Genomic DNA, 17,618 nt, shown 5'->3' with positions numbered 1-17,618 from the left:
TGGTCTATTTCTCCATTTTTGTGCCAATATAATGCTGATTTGGTTACTATAGCCATGTAGTATAATTTGAAGTCTGGTAATGTGATGCCTCCCAATTTGTTCCTTTTAATTAAGATTGTTTTAGCTATTTAGGCTTTTTTATGATTCGAGATTAAAACCGAATTATTTTTTCTAGATCTCTGAAATATGATGTTGCTATTTTGATGGGTGTTGCGTTGAATGTGTAAATCACTTTGGGTAGTATGGACATTTTAATAATGTTGATTCTAGACATCCGTAAACATGATATGGTTTTCTGGGGATTTTTGTTTTTTTTTTGTATCATCTGTGGTTTCTTTCCTCAGTGTTTTGTAATTCCCTTTGTAAAGATCCTTCACCTCCTTGGTTAAGTATATTCCTATGTGTTTTATTTTCCTTTTAGCAGTTGTGAATTGTATTGAGTCTTTAATTTGAATCTTACCTTGACTGTTATTGGTATATTGGAATGCTAGTGATTTGTGTACATTGATTTTGTAACCCGAGACTTTGCTGTATCTATTTATCAATCCCAAGAGTCTCTTGATGGAATCCTTAGGGTTTCCTAGGTATAAGGTCATGTCATCTGCAAAAAATAATAGCTTGATCTCCTCTCTCCCAATCTGGAAACCCTTGATTTCTTTCTCTTGCCTGATTGTTCTGAGTGGACTTCCAGCACTTTGTTGAATAGAAGTGGTGACATTGAGCATCCTTGTCTTGTTTCATTTCTTAGTGTGGATGTTTTCAACTTTTTCCCTTTCAGTATTATGCTGGCTTTGGGTTTGGCCTATATGGCTTTTCTAATTTTGAGATATATTTCTTTTGTGCCTAGTTCTTTTATGCATTAAATTTATGCCTCCTAGATATGTTTCTTTTATGCCTGAGAGTTTTTATCATGAAAGGGTGCAGAATTTTGTTGAATGCTTTTTTTGGCATCTATATAGATGATCATATGGTCTTTGTTTTTGCTTCTGTTTACATGGTGGATCACATTTATTGATTTATGTATGTTGAACCATCCTTGCATCCCTGGGATGAAGCCCACTTGGTTATGGTGGATTATTATTTTTTTTTTTTGATATGCTGTTGAATTCAGTTTGGTAGTATTTTATTGAGGATTTATGAATTTATATTCAAAAGGGATATTGTTCTGTAGTTTTGTTTTTTTTCTGTGTCCTTTCCTGGCTTTGGTAAGGTGATACTGCCTTTTTGTTTTTTGTTTTTGTTTTGTTTTGTTTCTGTTTTATTTACTTTTTTATTTTTTGGTCTGTTTTTGCCTAACTGATTCCCGAAATAACCCAATATAAACTATTTGTCTGAATAGTGCCTCAGATGATACTATTATCTCTCCTTTTTTTTTTTTAACATATCTTGTTCCTTCCTTATAATCTTTCAAATGCACATTTTAAATGAATGGAAATGCCTCAAATAGTTTCTCCTTTTCAAAAGGAGCTAATAAATATTACTCAATGAACCTAGATTGTATTTTAATCTCTTGCATAACAGTTTCCTTGATGTTGAACAAAACTCTCCATTACTCTGCCTCTCTATTTCCTAATTTTTAAAAGGGGGCTCATAATGGTACCTGCTTCATATAGTTGTTTTGAGTATTTAATGAACTAATTTTTATAAAATACTTAGAGTCCTATTTAGCACATTTCAAGTACTCCATAAACATTATCTTTTATTATATCTTATTAGATTGAATTTATAAATAACTCATATATATTTAAGTATTTCCTCTTTGCCTCACATATCATATCAATACTCAGAAGTTTATATTAAGAAGATAATTTGAATTTGAAGAATTTTTTTAAATGTCTTATCTGGCTATAGAACTTCTAGCCTCAATTTATTTTATTTCATTTTTGATAGATATGAACTAGAATTTTTTAGAAATCTCAAAATTCCAATTCAAAATATTTTATCATTAATCCTAATTTAGGATATATATCACCCAGGGAAATTGTTACTTGATGTTGTTCTTGCTAGATAACCCAAAAAATGTCAAATTAATATTACCATTTTCAAAACAATCTATTGAAATCAAAATACACAGCATTAAGGTTTGTTTACTTTTTGAGGCTTTATGAAACAGATTTTATTATGAAAGTTATTTGAAAAGTAACCCACTGGGAAATTCTTATCTATTTTTAATTATTCTTTTGATAAACTGTTTCATAAACCCATATCATGCCTTAATTCTAACTAATTAGCATTGAATAGTTCCACATTTAATCCTCAAAATAGTTGTGAGTTGTTTCTTTTCTATTACATTTCTACTTTCCCTTTTTCTAACTTCTTATTTCCATGGCTGGGCAGAAATCCAAGGGTAGTTAAGCAGAACTATTTAGTTCTACTTGAGTCAAATCCGATCAACTTCATGAATAAGACTCTTTGGATCCAAGCATCCTCAATATCTTGCCCTTATGTTGTTGATTTCCCTAGAGAGCTGGTTGAGTAGAAAACTAAGAAAGCAACTAACATGAGTCCGAAGAGATGTGCCCAGCATTATGCCCATCATTTTCCTATTATTTAAACATAGGCTTTATTTTTAAATATCAATAAAATGATTATTAACTCAGAAGGTATTTAATCACTAATATCACTTAACCAGTTATGTTAGAAAGCCCAGCAGGAAGTAGCTAAAAGAAAGGAAATTATTTTGCAAAAAGATTACACATTTTCAGAAGAAACACCCATTTTTCTCCAGAATGATAGTTCTATGGTGATTAAGTTTCAAAAATGAGGAAATATTCTACCATATTCCATAGTGGTATATCAATAGCAGGGTAATCTGAGTTTTCCTGAGTGGTGCTGCAAGAAATTTTGAGGTTGAACATGGTCCAATTTTAAGTCCTCCATATTTCAGATATAGGAACTGATTTTCTTAGAGTAACCTAGAATGGATGACTTCTTTTTTAAACTTATTTTGATAACTTTAGGAGGTACAATGGGTTGATGTTTTTACATGAATTAATTGTATAGTGAAGCCAGGGCTTTTTGTGTCTTAAAGAGAGGTTAATGCAAACTAACTTTAGATGATAAAATAGCCAGGACAGCTGCTAATTATATTTTAAAGGATGTTATCTTTTTGTATGACAAGATTTCTCACATCTCCAAGGCAGAATCAAGTCTTTGGAGAAAGTATATTATAAGAAGGTTTTTTTGTTTTGTTTTGTTTTTTGGTATAACCTCAAATCAAAGAAAGTACTATGGTTTCAGTGTGGCATGGTTTTGTGTTTGGGAAAGTCCAGTGACATAAATATTTCCCTCTATTCTGCAGTGTTTGAGTTTAGTGTTTGTCTTTGAATAAGATTTGCTGTATATCTGTTCATTTTCATGTTTAAATTGCTTATTTCATTTAACTATAAATTATAGTTATTATTAGAGCAAACAATGTACAACAGTCAATTCCTTTTTAGATGTTATTTTTAACTAATGAGCTCTTAAATTTCTTGGGGTGCTCTGTAGTCTCATTCTACATGGTGCTATTAATATCTTCTGCCATATTTGTGCATGAGTATCCACGGGTTGTTAGAAGATTTCACACTGTAGCAGTATGTTTTACCTACCTTTTTTAAAAGTGAGAGGTATGGGTTTTGATTGCAATTACACTTATACTCTGTTCTTGAAACTATGATGAATTTTATATTATTTCTATCACCACAAACGCTTATTCTATATTTCTACCTAACTTTTCATCTTTTCCTCATACTAAAATGGAAGAATTCCTATGCTATTTTCTATGGGAAATTGCTAAATTTGTGCTCTGGAATTCAATCCTTCTCACCTTTTCATGAGTTTTTACCATTTTAGATAGTCCCCACTTTCAAAAGGATTACTACCTTCAGCAAAGACAATGCTTCATATTTCTCATGTTAGAAAATAAATAATTTGTTGGATTCACTTCTCTGATGACATAAAGTGTCTTTTTTTTTCTGATCTCCATTCAAGAAAAGGTATCATTCGATTGTCATGATTCATGGGCTTTATATATTCACATACAGTATACTCTTGTGTTCACTGTAATTAAACTCCAATCCTTTGCTATTTCACTGAAATTACTTTTGCCAAGATAACAAGCTAACTAATACTGCCCATCCTGTCAAATCTAATCAATCCTTACTAACCTCATGTAACCTTGGGAAAGAATTCACTATGTTTGTCAACTCCTACCCAGAAAGACTATTCTTTCTTGCTTTCCATGCAATCTCACACTCCCAGTTTTTCTCCTCCCTTGTGCTGCTCCTCTCCTTTGGCTTTTACCTTCTCGCTCACCTTTAAAAAAAAAAAAAAAAAAAAAAAAAAAAAAAAAAAAAAAAAAAAAAAAAAAAAACAGGGTCTTGCTCTGTTGCCCCAGATAGAGTGCAGTAGTGCAGTAGCACCATCATAGTTCACTGCAACCTCAAACTCCTGGGCTCAAGTTGTCTTCCTGCCTCAGCCACCCAAGTAGCTGGGATCATAGGCACATGCCACTATGCCCAGCTAATTTTTCTATTTTTTGTACAAATGGGGTCTTACTCTTGCTCAGGCTGGTATCAAGCTCTTGACCCCAAACAATCCTCTCAGCTTGGCCTCCAAAAGTTCTAGGATTACAGGTGTGAGCCACCACACCCGGCCTGGATTTTACCCTCTCTTATACAGAAGGTGAGCTGCTCTAGACTCAAAAAGTTCTAGATTCAACATTCATTACACTTTCTAGAATACAGTATAAGTGTAATTGCAATAAAACACCACATCTCTCATAGGCATAATGTGTTAAAATGCTTTAGTGCTCAATCTTTTATTTCATTTTCTCTTATAATTCTCTTTCATATGAAATTGTGCTGTTCCCATTACCTTAAATTTATGCTGATCTATCTCAAATTTACATTTCCTGTTCAGAAAACATCCTTGCACTCCATACATATTTAATCTCTGCTTTTTTTCCCACATGTTTATCTAATGGACATCAATGGCATAATATGTAAAAATCATGAATTTCTCCCAAACTGTTTATTCTCAACTCTTTTTTCCATCTCAGTAAATGGAACTATCAATTACATAGTCGATGAAGTGCACATACACACACACACACACACACACACACACACGAATGGAGTCATCTATGCTCTCTCCCTTTTACTAATTCCACTCCAACAAAAAGTTCTATAGGTTGTACCTAATTTATACTACTATTTTATACAGTTCTTTCCATTTCCTTCTATTTTTTCTATCTTTGCCTAATAAGACATCATTTCTTTTCCAAATTGTTGTTAACTCTCTATAATCCAAGATTCAAAGTAGCTACTGTGACTTTTTTCAGAATATAAAAGATCTGTTATTTCCTTTATTTAAAATTCTTCTCATTGCTTTTCCAATATAGTAAAAACTATTTTTAGGTGCTTACTATATGGCTTGCTTATCCTAACTCCTGGCCATCTACCTAATCCACTCTGTGTAGCCACATTGACATTCATTTGTTTCTAAACCACTTCAAGCTTTTTGTTTAATTTGGATCTTTACACTTTGGTTTCTTCTATTTCAAATATTCTTCCCTTAGCATTTTTCACCCAATCATTTCACTTTTTCTTTCAGGACTAGATGAAATGTTACTTTAGGTGAGACTTAAAAAACGAAGAAAAAGTGTTTGAGGCTTAAGGGGAAAAGAGAACCTTTCCTTCCTTATATAGTTCTAGAAATATTCTGGAACTTTTCTAGAACATATGGTAATTGTTTACTATATTATGTTTTCATATGCATGTTAAGTAGCTATCCCTGAATAACATATAACCCCCAAACTTAAGAGCATAACAAAGTCATTTATAACTACAGTGTATGTGTCTCTGAGTTAGCTGAAGGCCAGCTAAAATAGGCTGGCTTTTGGCTGCCAACTCTGCCAGTCTCCAGTGCACTTAACCACGCACCTGCACATTGACCAGGTAGCTGTACTGCAGGCTGGGGAGCCTTAACTGAGACAACGGCCACATGACACTTTCTTCCTCTTGGGGGGATAAGTGGATTAGCCCAAGCACGTTCTTCTTGTGGCAGTAGCAAAGCCCTAGAGGAAACATGCAAAGTCTAATGAAATCTAGGCCCAGAAAAAGGATATCATCGCTTTCAACTCACTCTATTGCCAAAGTAAGCTGGAAGTCAAACCTAATATGAGAGAACTTTGTATAATTACATGAATTGAAGAGGTAAAAGAAAATTGTGACCAATAATTCCACCTACCTCAGTTTATTTCTTATCTCATTTTTTGAACATACAAGGGTTTAGTCAAAAAGTTGATCAAGATACGAAGGTAATATATATAAATGTTTTGTTTTTCATTTTATATTTATCATTAAACCTCAGCTATAATAAAATTCCAAGATAAATTCATCTCTGTCATCTCCAATGATCCTAAAATTTTATATACATGTAGCAAGGAGATGTTTTATTATAGTTTTTTATTTTATTTAAACCTACTATAGACTTCCCAGATGTGGTTTTGTCTTAACATTATTAATCACTGTTTCTACTATCTTCTTTACTCACAGAATTTATTTTTTTGAATTAGTAATTGAACTAAACATTAACTAAGGGCTGACAGAAAAGAATAATGTCTGTAAGTTCTAAATGATATGAAATTGCCATGAAAATCTTGAGTCAAATATAGAAATTAAAAATATACATTTAGATATTTTAACATATCTGATACAATACCCCCCTTGGTTCAGTTGCATTTCTTCAATATAGTATCAAATAAAAACAGATTTATCTTTTTTTATTTTATTTTCCAGATACTTCATCAACTATAATGCTGAAGATGACAGATTTTTCAACATTGATACCAACACTGGAACCATTAAGACTACAAAGGTTCTTGACAGAGAAGAAACTCCTTGGTACAACATCACAGTTGCTGCTTCAGAAGATGGTAAACTACATTATTTTATGTATTGTAGGAAAAGATGTCACTTGCACATGCAGACTTATACTGAGATTTCCTGGAGAGCAGGGCTCTCTCACCATTTTTTTTAAATTTTTTATGTCAAGATGTAGCAAGAGTACACAGAATATATTCGATATAATTACTCATTGTCAGATGCAGTGAATAAATCTCATGTCCTTTTCCTTACTTTAATCCCATCATAGGGATGGAAGATTGGCAACCCAGAACACTTAGTCCTCATTTCTGAGTCAAGGACATTTGGTTCTTCTTCTAATTGTAAGAACTGCGTTTTTCTTTGCTTATGCCTTACTTAAGCCATCGGGATACCTCACGTGGTAGGTTAGGAAAAAAAGAAAGTAATGAGCATATCTAATTGCACTTCAGTTATTTTATAAATATAACACTCCCGTCTAATCTTCAATTAACACTTATAGAACTTATAGTAAAAGAATAATTCTTGGAATGTCAACAGCCAGATCTAAGCACTCTTCAAGAGAAGTATATGACATAAAGCTGAGGAAGGCTCTTGTTCCACCTCCATCTAGAATTTTGTATTGTGGTAAACACCTAAACTCAGAAACAACAATAACAAAAATATGTAAATAAAACAGAAATATTTCTGACTTTGTAGAGGTAGATATGACCATGCTCAAATTAAATTAGAATATAACTTTAAGAAAATGCATCCACTGTCATGACAATAAAGATTTTCTTTATGTATTGGGAAGTAAACCAAAGGTACCAATTAACCCCGTGTTAGAACTATATATGGAAATTATGCCTACATTTAGAAAAGATTTCAATGTATTCATGAGAGAACTGTAAATATATCAGAGATTAAGAATACTTCATACTTGAAACAGTGCTACATAAATTGAAATATTATGTTCTCTTTATTCCCAGAAGGTATAGAATATTAAAATTTTTTAACAGATTCATTGAGTTTTGGTTCACATAGCATGTGGTTTGCCCTTTTAAAGTGTGTAATTCAGTAGCTTCTAGTATACACAGAGTTGTCCATCCATCATCACAATCAGTTTTAGAAACATTTTTATTACTTCAAAAAAATCCTTCATCTCTTACTCCTCAAACCCAAGTAACCCTCTCCACAAGCAAGCAAGGCCTTACTCTACTTTTTCTCTGTAGATTTGCATATTATTGATATTTTATATAAAAAGATCATATTATATGTGTATTTTTATGACTGATTTATTTCACTTAGCATTATGTTTTAAAGGTACATCCATATTATAGTATGAGTCCTCAGTACTTCAGTCCTTTTTATTGCCAACAACTCTTCCATTTTATGGATATATCACATTTCATTCATCCATTCATCACTCGATAGACATTTGTATTGTTTTCACTCTTTGCCTAATATGAGTAATGTTGCCATGAGAATTAAGGTGAAAGTATTTGTATGAAAATGTTTTCATTTCTCTTGGGTGTATACCTAGGAGTCAGATTGCTGGTAACTCCTGTGGTAACTGTATGTTTAACCAATTGATAAACTGCCAGACTGTTTTCCAAAGTGGCTGAACCATTTTATATTTCCAGGTTTCCAATGTCTTCATGTTCTCACCAACATTCATTTCTGTCTGTCTTTTTGATTATAGCCATTCTAGCGGGCGTGAGGTGATATCACAGTGTGATTCATGTGCTTTTATATTGCTCTTTTTTACATAGCAATCACCAGCCTTCTCCAGTCTTTTCTATTCCACCTGTATTTCTTATGTTTTTGGCATCTGAAAAATCATCTAAGGTGGCCTCCATTCAAATCATTTTATTAACATAATATTCTTTTTGAAAATAATCATATGCTACTTAATTTTAAAAGAGTGCTATAAAGAATCCATGAGTGGGTTAATTTGTGATCATTCTGGTTTATTTTCATTTTCAAAATAGCCAGACTAGGCATGAATTTGTGTGTCCTTAGTTACCCAAGGACAAGTAAATGGCTGTTGTATAATGAAGACTCATTAAAATTCAGTTGAAAAGAGAAAGGAATGAATGGGTTAATATATATTTAAAAAAAATCAATGGGGACATTGAGCAAATCCTTCAGAAAAGAGAATCAACTCTAAAGATATTTCAATGAGAAGCTATATTTTAGATTAGTTGTTATTCACTATCAGTCCAATTAATATTTGTATCAGGTAGAAACTAATTTATGAATACATATGAGTACATATATATCATAAAAATTAAGCTGTCTGCAATCATTATCACAGGAAATACCTGTTTTTACTAAAGTAACATCCTGATTATATACTTACTAGGTAATTTTATTTTATTTTATTTTTTTACCAAACGCTAATACTTCATATGGGGATTGAGTGAATCTATTACTATATCTACTAAGTACAGTAAATTGTAATTTTTCGAAGTTTAAGTTGGTGATAAAAAACCCTTGGAAACCACTTCAATGAGAATTACTAAAATATAATTTAATCCTAATAATAAACAAGTGTATAGAAAGAATGAGCACTAGTTAAAATTTTATAGCCATGGTGGGATACTGTATTTAGAAGTGTGCACCTGTGCCCACTGGTTGCTTGGCCTAATTGCCTGTTAATATCATTGGGAGCCCTTTCGTGTACAGTTGTTTGTAACCTTAACCTCAACATCAGCCTCATTGTCAAAGTAGTTTGTGATATATTCTTCATTGGAAATGTATTTGATACTTTATCAAATCAGATTTTTAAAAATCTTCTTCATGTAACAGTTTCTGAAGAGCCAGTCGTTCTGTGAAATGACATTTAGTAATTAATGTTCGAAGGAACTCTTGTAGCCTACGTAGGTAGGCATTCCTGCAAATATGAGAAAGATGCCCCCTGTAGGCAGGTGAGGCAATGCATCAGGATTTAAAAGCTAATGATGGCAAAGTTACCTCTGCAAAGAAAAAAAAAAAACAATGCTCTTTCCTCTTGGTGAATAGTCCTGTGTCAGAGGCCCAGTGTGAGAATACAGGATGTCATAGTTGAAAAGCATGTGAGCATGCAGATGCCACCTGGATGCACTGCAGCTGGTATTTATATGATGTTTGACTTTGACTTCTTCAGTCCTGTGTTCCCAGATAAGAGTTATTATTTGGCCTTCCAGTCACATGGTAAAGACAGGAAATATCTGTCTGGGCTATGATATCTTTTGCTCCTGCTGTCAAACATAACTATTAGCTATCTTGCACTTTTATGGTATACTTTTAAAGATATGTCATCCTAACAAAAATCTCTGTGAAATATACATGACATATTATTCCCATTTTATAGATAAAAGAAACTGAGGCTCACAACAAGATATGAATCTAACTATTCCAGTTCTTAGATCTTTTCTCACTCCAATATGGCCCTCTGGGGAGGCTGATGTTCATGGAGCCAAAGCACTGGTCAGGTATTTTAGCTGACTAAAGCTTATTATTTATTTTTGAATCTCATATTGTGAAGGAAATTTATTTTTACAATTGTAAAGTTGATCCTCTGAATTAGGTAAATTCAGTACGTTGTCTATGGTCAGGGAACAAGAAAGTGTTATATCATCATCACATATCACATTCTTGGGAACCAGTACTTTCTGAATAAATTAAGACTCATTGTACCTGCTGAATATTTCCACTATAGGTAGCAATGTCTTCCTTTCATGTAATCTATAACACAGCTATTTGGTAACTTGTATTACTTTTTTATTGCTGTATAGCAAATAATCATATGATTTCTGTAAGGTCAAAGTCTAGGTGGGTTCAACTAGGTTCTCTACCTAGGATCTCACAAAGCTGAAATCATGTGGCAGCAGAACTGGGCTCTTACATGGTAGCCCTGGAAGTATTACTGAATAATAAACTTTCTCTCAAACTTCCATGCTATGACTCAATTTTTCTTTTGTGCTTTCCTACTATAATACATGTCATTACCCCCATTGTTTTTTAGAACCTGCCAATATAGTCATCAGCAATTGCCTAATAGCCCAATCCAATAAGTACATTTTATCTCTTAACTTCCCCTGATTTATTTGTGACACTTAACCATATTTATAATTAATTTAGTTATATTTATAATTATTTTTTTCTTGGAATTTCTATTTTCTTAAATATCATTCTAGTACTTTAATATGATGTATTTTATCATCTCTATCCTAAAGTATGCTGTGATTAACTCATATAGAATATATGAATAAGCTATGTGGTAGGCCATGTGGTATTTTAGACACTAAGAATATTGAGATGTTATTTTGCCTTTGAGGAATTGAAGAGTCTAATGCGTAAGACAAGGTAAGCAGATAATTGCATTATGGAAAATTACTATGACAACAGAATTTTTAAGGCACTAAAGAAACACAAATCTATTGTAGTTTAATCTCTCTAAGAGGATCAGTGAAGGTTTCATTGAGAGGATAATGCATGGATTCAGTCTTGAGGTGAAGGATGAGTAAAAATTGGCCTGCATATTCTGCTATGGTTCCAAATGTGCCTATATTAGTATATCAATCAGGATTTTCTAGAGAAACAGAGCAATATGGTGTTTGTGAATGTGTATATGTATACGTGTGTGTGCAATGTGTCTCTATATATACATATACAGAGATAGAGACAGAGAGTGAGGGGGAGAGGGATAGATTTACTATTTTAAAAGTTGGCTTACATGATTATGGAAGCTGGTATGTCCAAAATGCATAGACTCAATATTTCACTTTGAGTCTGAATGCTGGCAGGCTGCCATAGAACCAGGAAGAGTTGCTATTCCAGTTTCAAGGCTGTGAGGCAGGAGAATTCTCTTACTCAGGGGTAAGTAAATTGATTGGATGAGGCCCACCAACAATATGAAAGGCAGCTTTCTTTGCTTAGTCTACCAATTTAAATGTTAATCTCATCCAAAAGCACTCTTACAGAAATACCCAGAATAATATGTGACCAAATATCCCTGCACCCCATGTAATTGCCCAGCCAAATTACATGTGAAATTAGCCATCAATGCACCATACACTTTATCACTCACACAATTGTCCAAGTGATCATTTGTTCACAATATCTAGATCTCAATCCTGATTACACATTATATTTTGAATTACAAAAGTGCCATATCCACTGCCCATCTCCATCTACTGAGATTCAGTTTTCCTGGAGAAAAGTATGTTAAATTCCAAACCAGTAGTTCTCAAAATGTCTTCTTTGGGAACTTAATAATGAAGATCCTGAGGCTTCACCCCAGGTCTACCGAATCAGAAACTCTGTGGTTGTGGCCCCGTAAACTGGATTTTATCATGCCTTCCATGTGATACTCATCCATTGCTAAATCTTAAAGACCATTGCCCTGTGTGATTCCAATGTGAAGTTAAGGTTAAGAAACTGTTTCTAACCACAATTTGATTTGTGATCGCTCCATTTAGTACTAATCTCATTGCACACATATGCATATGGATACACATATACATTTCCTGATTGCCTAAGAAATAAATTCCACAGACAACATGTATGGATTTCCTTCATAAGACTTCACACTCTTTGTTCTCAGCTTATTCCTCTGAAAAACATGTATCATGCCTTTAGTCACAGCCCCCAAAGGCCAGATTATTCAATAATTTCATAATTGTTTCATCTCTCAACACCCTCTTTCTCTTTTGTTTTGCTTTACAACAGCTATTTACTTGTATGAACTATTTAAAATGTACATCTGTGAAATCTTTTTAAATTTCTTAGACAAATTTTACAGTTCCTTTTCTTGTATAGCCTAACTTTAGGCATGCTTTAAAGATAGCACTTATCACATATATTGTAATATTTTTCACCACTAAAAGATCGTGACCATATCAAGTTTTGGAATCAGGACTAACTTATCTTTATCTACTATGTATTCTCAAACACTTAGTGAGTTTCCAGGTACATAGAACTTGAATAATAAAATTTTGTTAAATACATGGAAATGTTTTACTTCTCATTTCTCTATCTACTTTATCTGCCTAATTACTTCACCATTTGCTACACAACAAAATGATCACTAAACTATATATTCCTCATTTAATGTACAATATCCTATTTTGCCTGTTGTATGCACTAAATGTGAGAACTTATTCCATATTATCGATTTCCTAAAATAGAACTCTATCATTCATTGCTTGCACAACACATGTACGTCCAAAGGAACCAAAGTCAGGGACATGCTATTTTAGTCAAAGTTATGATGTTTTTGAAAAGATCTGCTGTCAACAGATCTAAAAATGAAACGACAATTCCATACTATATATATATTGATGGGAATGTTTACTTCAGCTCTCTGTTTTATCTATACAGATAATATACATAAATCAAAACAATGATTATGTTATTTATTCACTGACAATTTTTATTTTTTTCCTCAACTCTCATGCAAACATATTTGAAAATTAGAATCCACAAATATCAAATTTAATCTTACTGTTAACTTCACTGTTAACAGGTGATATTTAGACGAAATTTAGATTTTGTAAACATATTCCCTGTTCCCTTTTAATCTAAAGTTATTTTTTATTAGCAGCTGCATCTAATAACATAAAAACCCATTACTGTAGAGTGGATGCTTTTAAGTCCCTGTAGCTTCTACACATTATTTTGTTATTGTCAACATGCTTATTTTGATATATGCAATTGCCTTCCACAAATGTATTATTATTAGCAATTTCCCTTAGCACACAAAGAGATTCTAATTGGCACTTTTTATTAGCACATAAAGGGAATAGCACAGAAAGAAATTGGTATTGCCTTAACCAATATAAAAATAATCAAATAAAATACTATTCTGAATTTTTTTATGTGTGTGTTTGTGTGTGTATTTGTGTGTGTGAGTATACATGCATCAATGCATTAGTCATCTATTGCCATGTAACAGATTACTCCAAATTATAATGACTTAAAACTGTGGTCCCCAACCCCTGGGTTGCAGATTGGGGCTGATCTGTGGCCTGTTAGTGTCTGGGCCACAGAGCTCTGCCATTCACTGCCCCCCACCCCCACCATATGTAGAAAAATTGTCTTCCATGAAACTGGTTTCTGATGCCAAAAATGTTGGGAACCACTGACATAAAATGCCAATAAACAATAGTATCTCATATTGTTTCTATGGGTCCATAAGAAGGGAACAACTTAAGTAGGTTTTTCAGATTCAGGAGCATTCATGGGGTTGTCATCAAGATTTTGGATGGAGCTACAATTCATTCAAGATGTGACTATGCCCACAGGAAACAAGTTTAACATCTCACTCACATAGCTGGCAAGTCGGTGCTGGCTTTGGGCAGAACTCAGTTCTACAACTCATGGACTTCTCCATAGGACTATCTAAGCATCCTGACTGCATGGCAGCTGGAGGACTCAGAATGAATTATCCAAGGCAGTAATGTCAATGTTTCCATTTTCTTTATCACCTGAGCTCAGAAATCATCTGTTGTTACTTTTCCAATACTTTATTGTTAAGTTGGCCAACCCTATTAAATATAGGAGGCTATTGACAAGGATGTGAATACCAGGATGCAAATATTGGCTCTATTTTAGAGATGGCTACAAGGACTCGCTAGAATATTTTCAGTTACAAATAACAAAAAGCACACAAAGAAAATGAATTCAATTTGTTCTCAGACTTCAAAGAGATGTATTTGCTCATAAGCCTGTAAAGTTCATAGATAAATTAAGATTTGAGTTTGTTTTTATTGTGTCTCTGTCTCCATTTCTCTGTGATTTTTCTCTCTCTGCATTCCTTTTCATGTCATCTTTTACCTTAGTTTTGTTATCTTATAGTAACAAGTACCATATTAATATGTAACATGGTAAAAAGACTAGTGACACTTTAAATTGGGACATGTGCATCCTCATTCACATCCTGGGGAGATAGATCATCATTTTGTACAGCCATTGATAATGTTGCTGCTGTAGGTCGTTTTTGAACTATTTTCCTTTCACCGTCTTTAAAAATAATATTTAATACATGAAATTTCTCCATAATTGAAATAATATAGTGGCAGAAAGTAAAGGTTATCCACATAGCCACAGGACCATCAAGGCCCATATTTTTATCATCACATATAGTCAACTCCGTTCAAACCTCTGAGGTCCTACACAATGAGGAACAGTTAGCAGTTTATTGAGGCAATTACAATATCTACTACATTCTATTTTTTGATGTTTACATACCTATGTTGATATGTTTGATGACTTGCTAATATTAATATCCTACGCTTGGTATCATATTCTAGAAAAATTAGAACAAGTTTGCAAATAGCTCAAGCAATTTTATACAGTGTTGTTATATATTTATTGTATAGGTTTTTTTCTCTCCTTAAATTTCCAATACCTCTTCCAGTTTCTTTACATGTACCGTATAAGATAATCTTGCTTCTCTAACAACTTATAAAGTAAGAACAATCAGGAAACGGGTTTCATATTTTCCTGTCATCACATTTTCTAATCTAACTAGAACTATGGACACTAGTACCCATAAATCTATCTTCCTTTGGGTTACCATGAGTAAACTCTCCATTCCAGGTCTGTGACCACCCCACCATGTGTGCCCTGCACCCTGTCCTTTCTTGTTCACTCTGAGACACTGCTTTATTAATCATGCTTCCTCTTTGCTGCCACCTCATTTTTCCCTGTCTAATGCATAACTCCCTTGTCCTCAAAAACATGCTTTACTTCCCATCTGAAAACAAAATTAATTCAAGCAAAGCAAAGATGGAAAACCCTGGATCTAGCATTTCCCTCCAAGCACAACTCCATTATTCCATATTCTTGACTGAAAAACTCCTTGAAAGATGGACTATATTCACAGTCTTCATTTAATCTTTTTCTATGCCCTTTCAAACCTACTCTAAGAAGACTCAACTTCACTGCTTCACCACAATTATTCTTGTCTTCCATACTGCAAAATCCAAAGCATAATTCTCATTCCTCCATTTAGTCAACATTTGGCATAATTGACAACTCTCAAAAACACCTTCTTTCTTTGGCTTAAGGACACGTTTTCTTTATTCTTTTCATCTTCCCTTGGTTCTTCTTCCTCAGTGTGCTGCTTAGTTCCTCTTCATTTCTCTATTCATTTAATTGTGGCCACCCAAATTTTAGACTTCAGACCTATCTTGAGTTATTGTCCTGTCAAATTTGAAAAGTTATTAAAAGCACAACAGCAGCAACAATAGCAACAACTGATAAGCATAAAGTTGGGAGAAACTTTATTGCTGTTAAAGCATTTAACAGGTATTGTAATGACCAGGACAACAGTATGATATTGATTGCTTTTAGGTTTTCAAAGTTACACATTCATTTCTGGGTTAATAAATAAATGAAATTTAGTATACAGATTTTAAATTATTAGTAGAGGAATGAAATAAAAATAAAACCTAACCAATCTAAAATTAGATGGGATAATATAAGAAAATTAAGACAAATTTGAAGCATATTATAAAGTAGTAATAATATACATTAATAACCACCATGGTATAAACAGAATGAACTCTTCTGTTTAAAACAATACCATACTGGATTGGAATTTAAAACATCATCTTTATGTTACTTATAATAGGCATACATGTGATATAAAGATAAACTTTCAAAATAAAAGAATATAATAAGAAATAGATGATTCTAACCAAAAGAAATCAGGCAGAACTTTATTAGTATCATACAACATACACTTTAAAACAAACAACAACAACAAAAAAAAACTATTGTGGTGATAAGAGGATCATTTTATATTGACAGGAATTGAATTTTACCAGGGTGACGAAACCAATTGAAACTTTTAATTCAATGAATAAAGTATGTTCAAACAAAACAAAAACACCATTATGGAAGAGACTATAAACAGACCTCTCTTAGAAATATTTTAGTAAGTAGACAAAAAAAAATCAGTAATTAAAAAGATGTTTCAAACAACAAAATAAAAATCTTTGGTATTTGACTATATAAAGGGTGCAATAAACTTAGAGCATACATATAATTTTCATGCATACAAATAAATATATTAGATAAACCATATCTATATATAAACTATATAGAAATTTTGAAAAAAAACCATTTCATTAATACAAGTAATATTCTTTGAAAACTGCACAGATTGTGACAATGTAGTATTTGTTTGCAGGTCAGTAATGGAGATGGATAGATGCTTCAATAAGCAGATTATGACAGAGCAGTGAACACTGGCTATGCCAATGAAGTAAACTTAATTATCAACTTTACAACAATGCCAAAGAAGTAATACCAATATTTAGAAGAATCAAACTTCAAAAGAAATGCAAGATAATATCTCTATGGCATTGTAATAGGCAATGTTTTATTATTTTATTTTATTTTAAATTGTTTTTTATTTCAGCATATTACGGGGGTACAAATGTTTAGGTTACATATATTGCCTTTGCCCCACTGAGTCAGAGCTTCAAGCATGCCCATTCCCCAAAAGGTGTGCACCGTAACCATTAAGTGTGTATATATCCATCCTCTCCGCCCCCATCTTTCCGACATCCAATGGACGTTACTACTATATGTGCACATAAGTGTTGATCAGTTGATACCAATTTCATGTTCAGTATATGTGGTGCTTGTTTTTCCATTCTTGTGATACCTCTTTTAGTAGAATGGGTTCCATCTCTATCCGGGATGATATAAGAGGTGTTAGATCACCATTGTTTTTTTGTGACTAAGTAGAACTCCATTGTATACATATACCAC

General features: G+C 32.9%; 1 protein-coding gene across 3 annotated transcripts in view; it reads left to right on the top strand.

The window, feature by feature from the left end:
* The window catches only part of CDH18 (cadherin 18), an 854,315-nt gene that overhangs the window by 784,867 nt on the left and 51,830 nt on the right, over positions 1 to 17,618 (top strand). For all 3 annotated transcript variants that reach the window (XM_076007946.1, XM_076007945.1, XM_012738455.3), the window contains one exon: positions 6,783 to 6,919. In XM_076007946.1, the coding sequence (XP_075864061.1) occupies positions 6,783 to 6,919 (137 nt within the window). The remainder of the gene's footprint in view (positions 1 to 6,782; positions 6,920 to 17,618) is intronic.

The sequence above is a fragment of the Microcebus murinus genome, chromosome 11, assembly GCF_040939455.1.
Source record: "Microcebus murinus isolate Inina chromosome 11, M.murinus_Inina_mat1.0, whole genome shotgun sequence".
NCBI lineage: Eukaryota > Metazoa > Chordata > Mammalia > Primates > Cheirogaleidae > Microcebus > Microcebus murinus.
The sequence above is the reverse complement of the archived record's forward strand: the minus strand, read 5'-3'. Positions and strand labels throughout refer to the sequence as shown.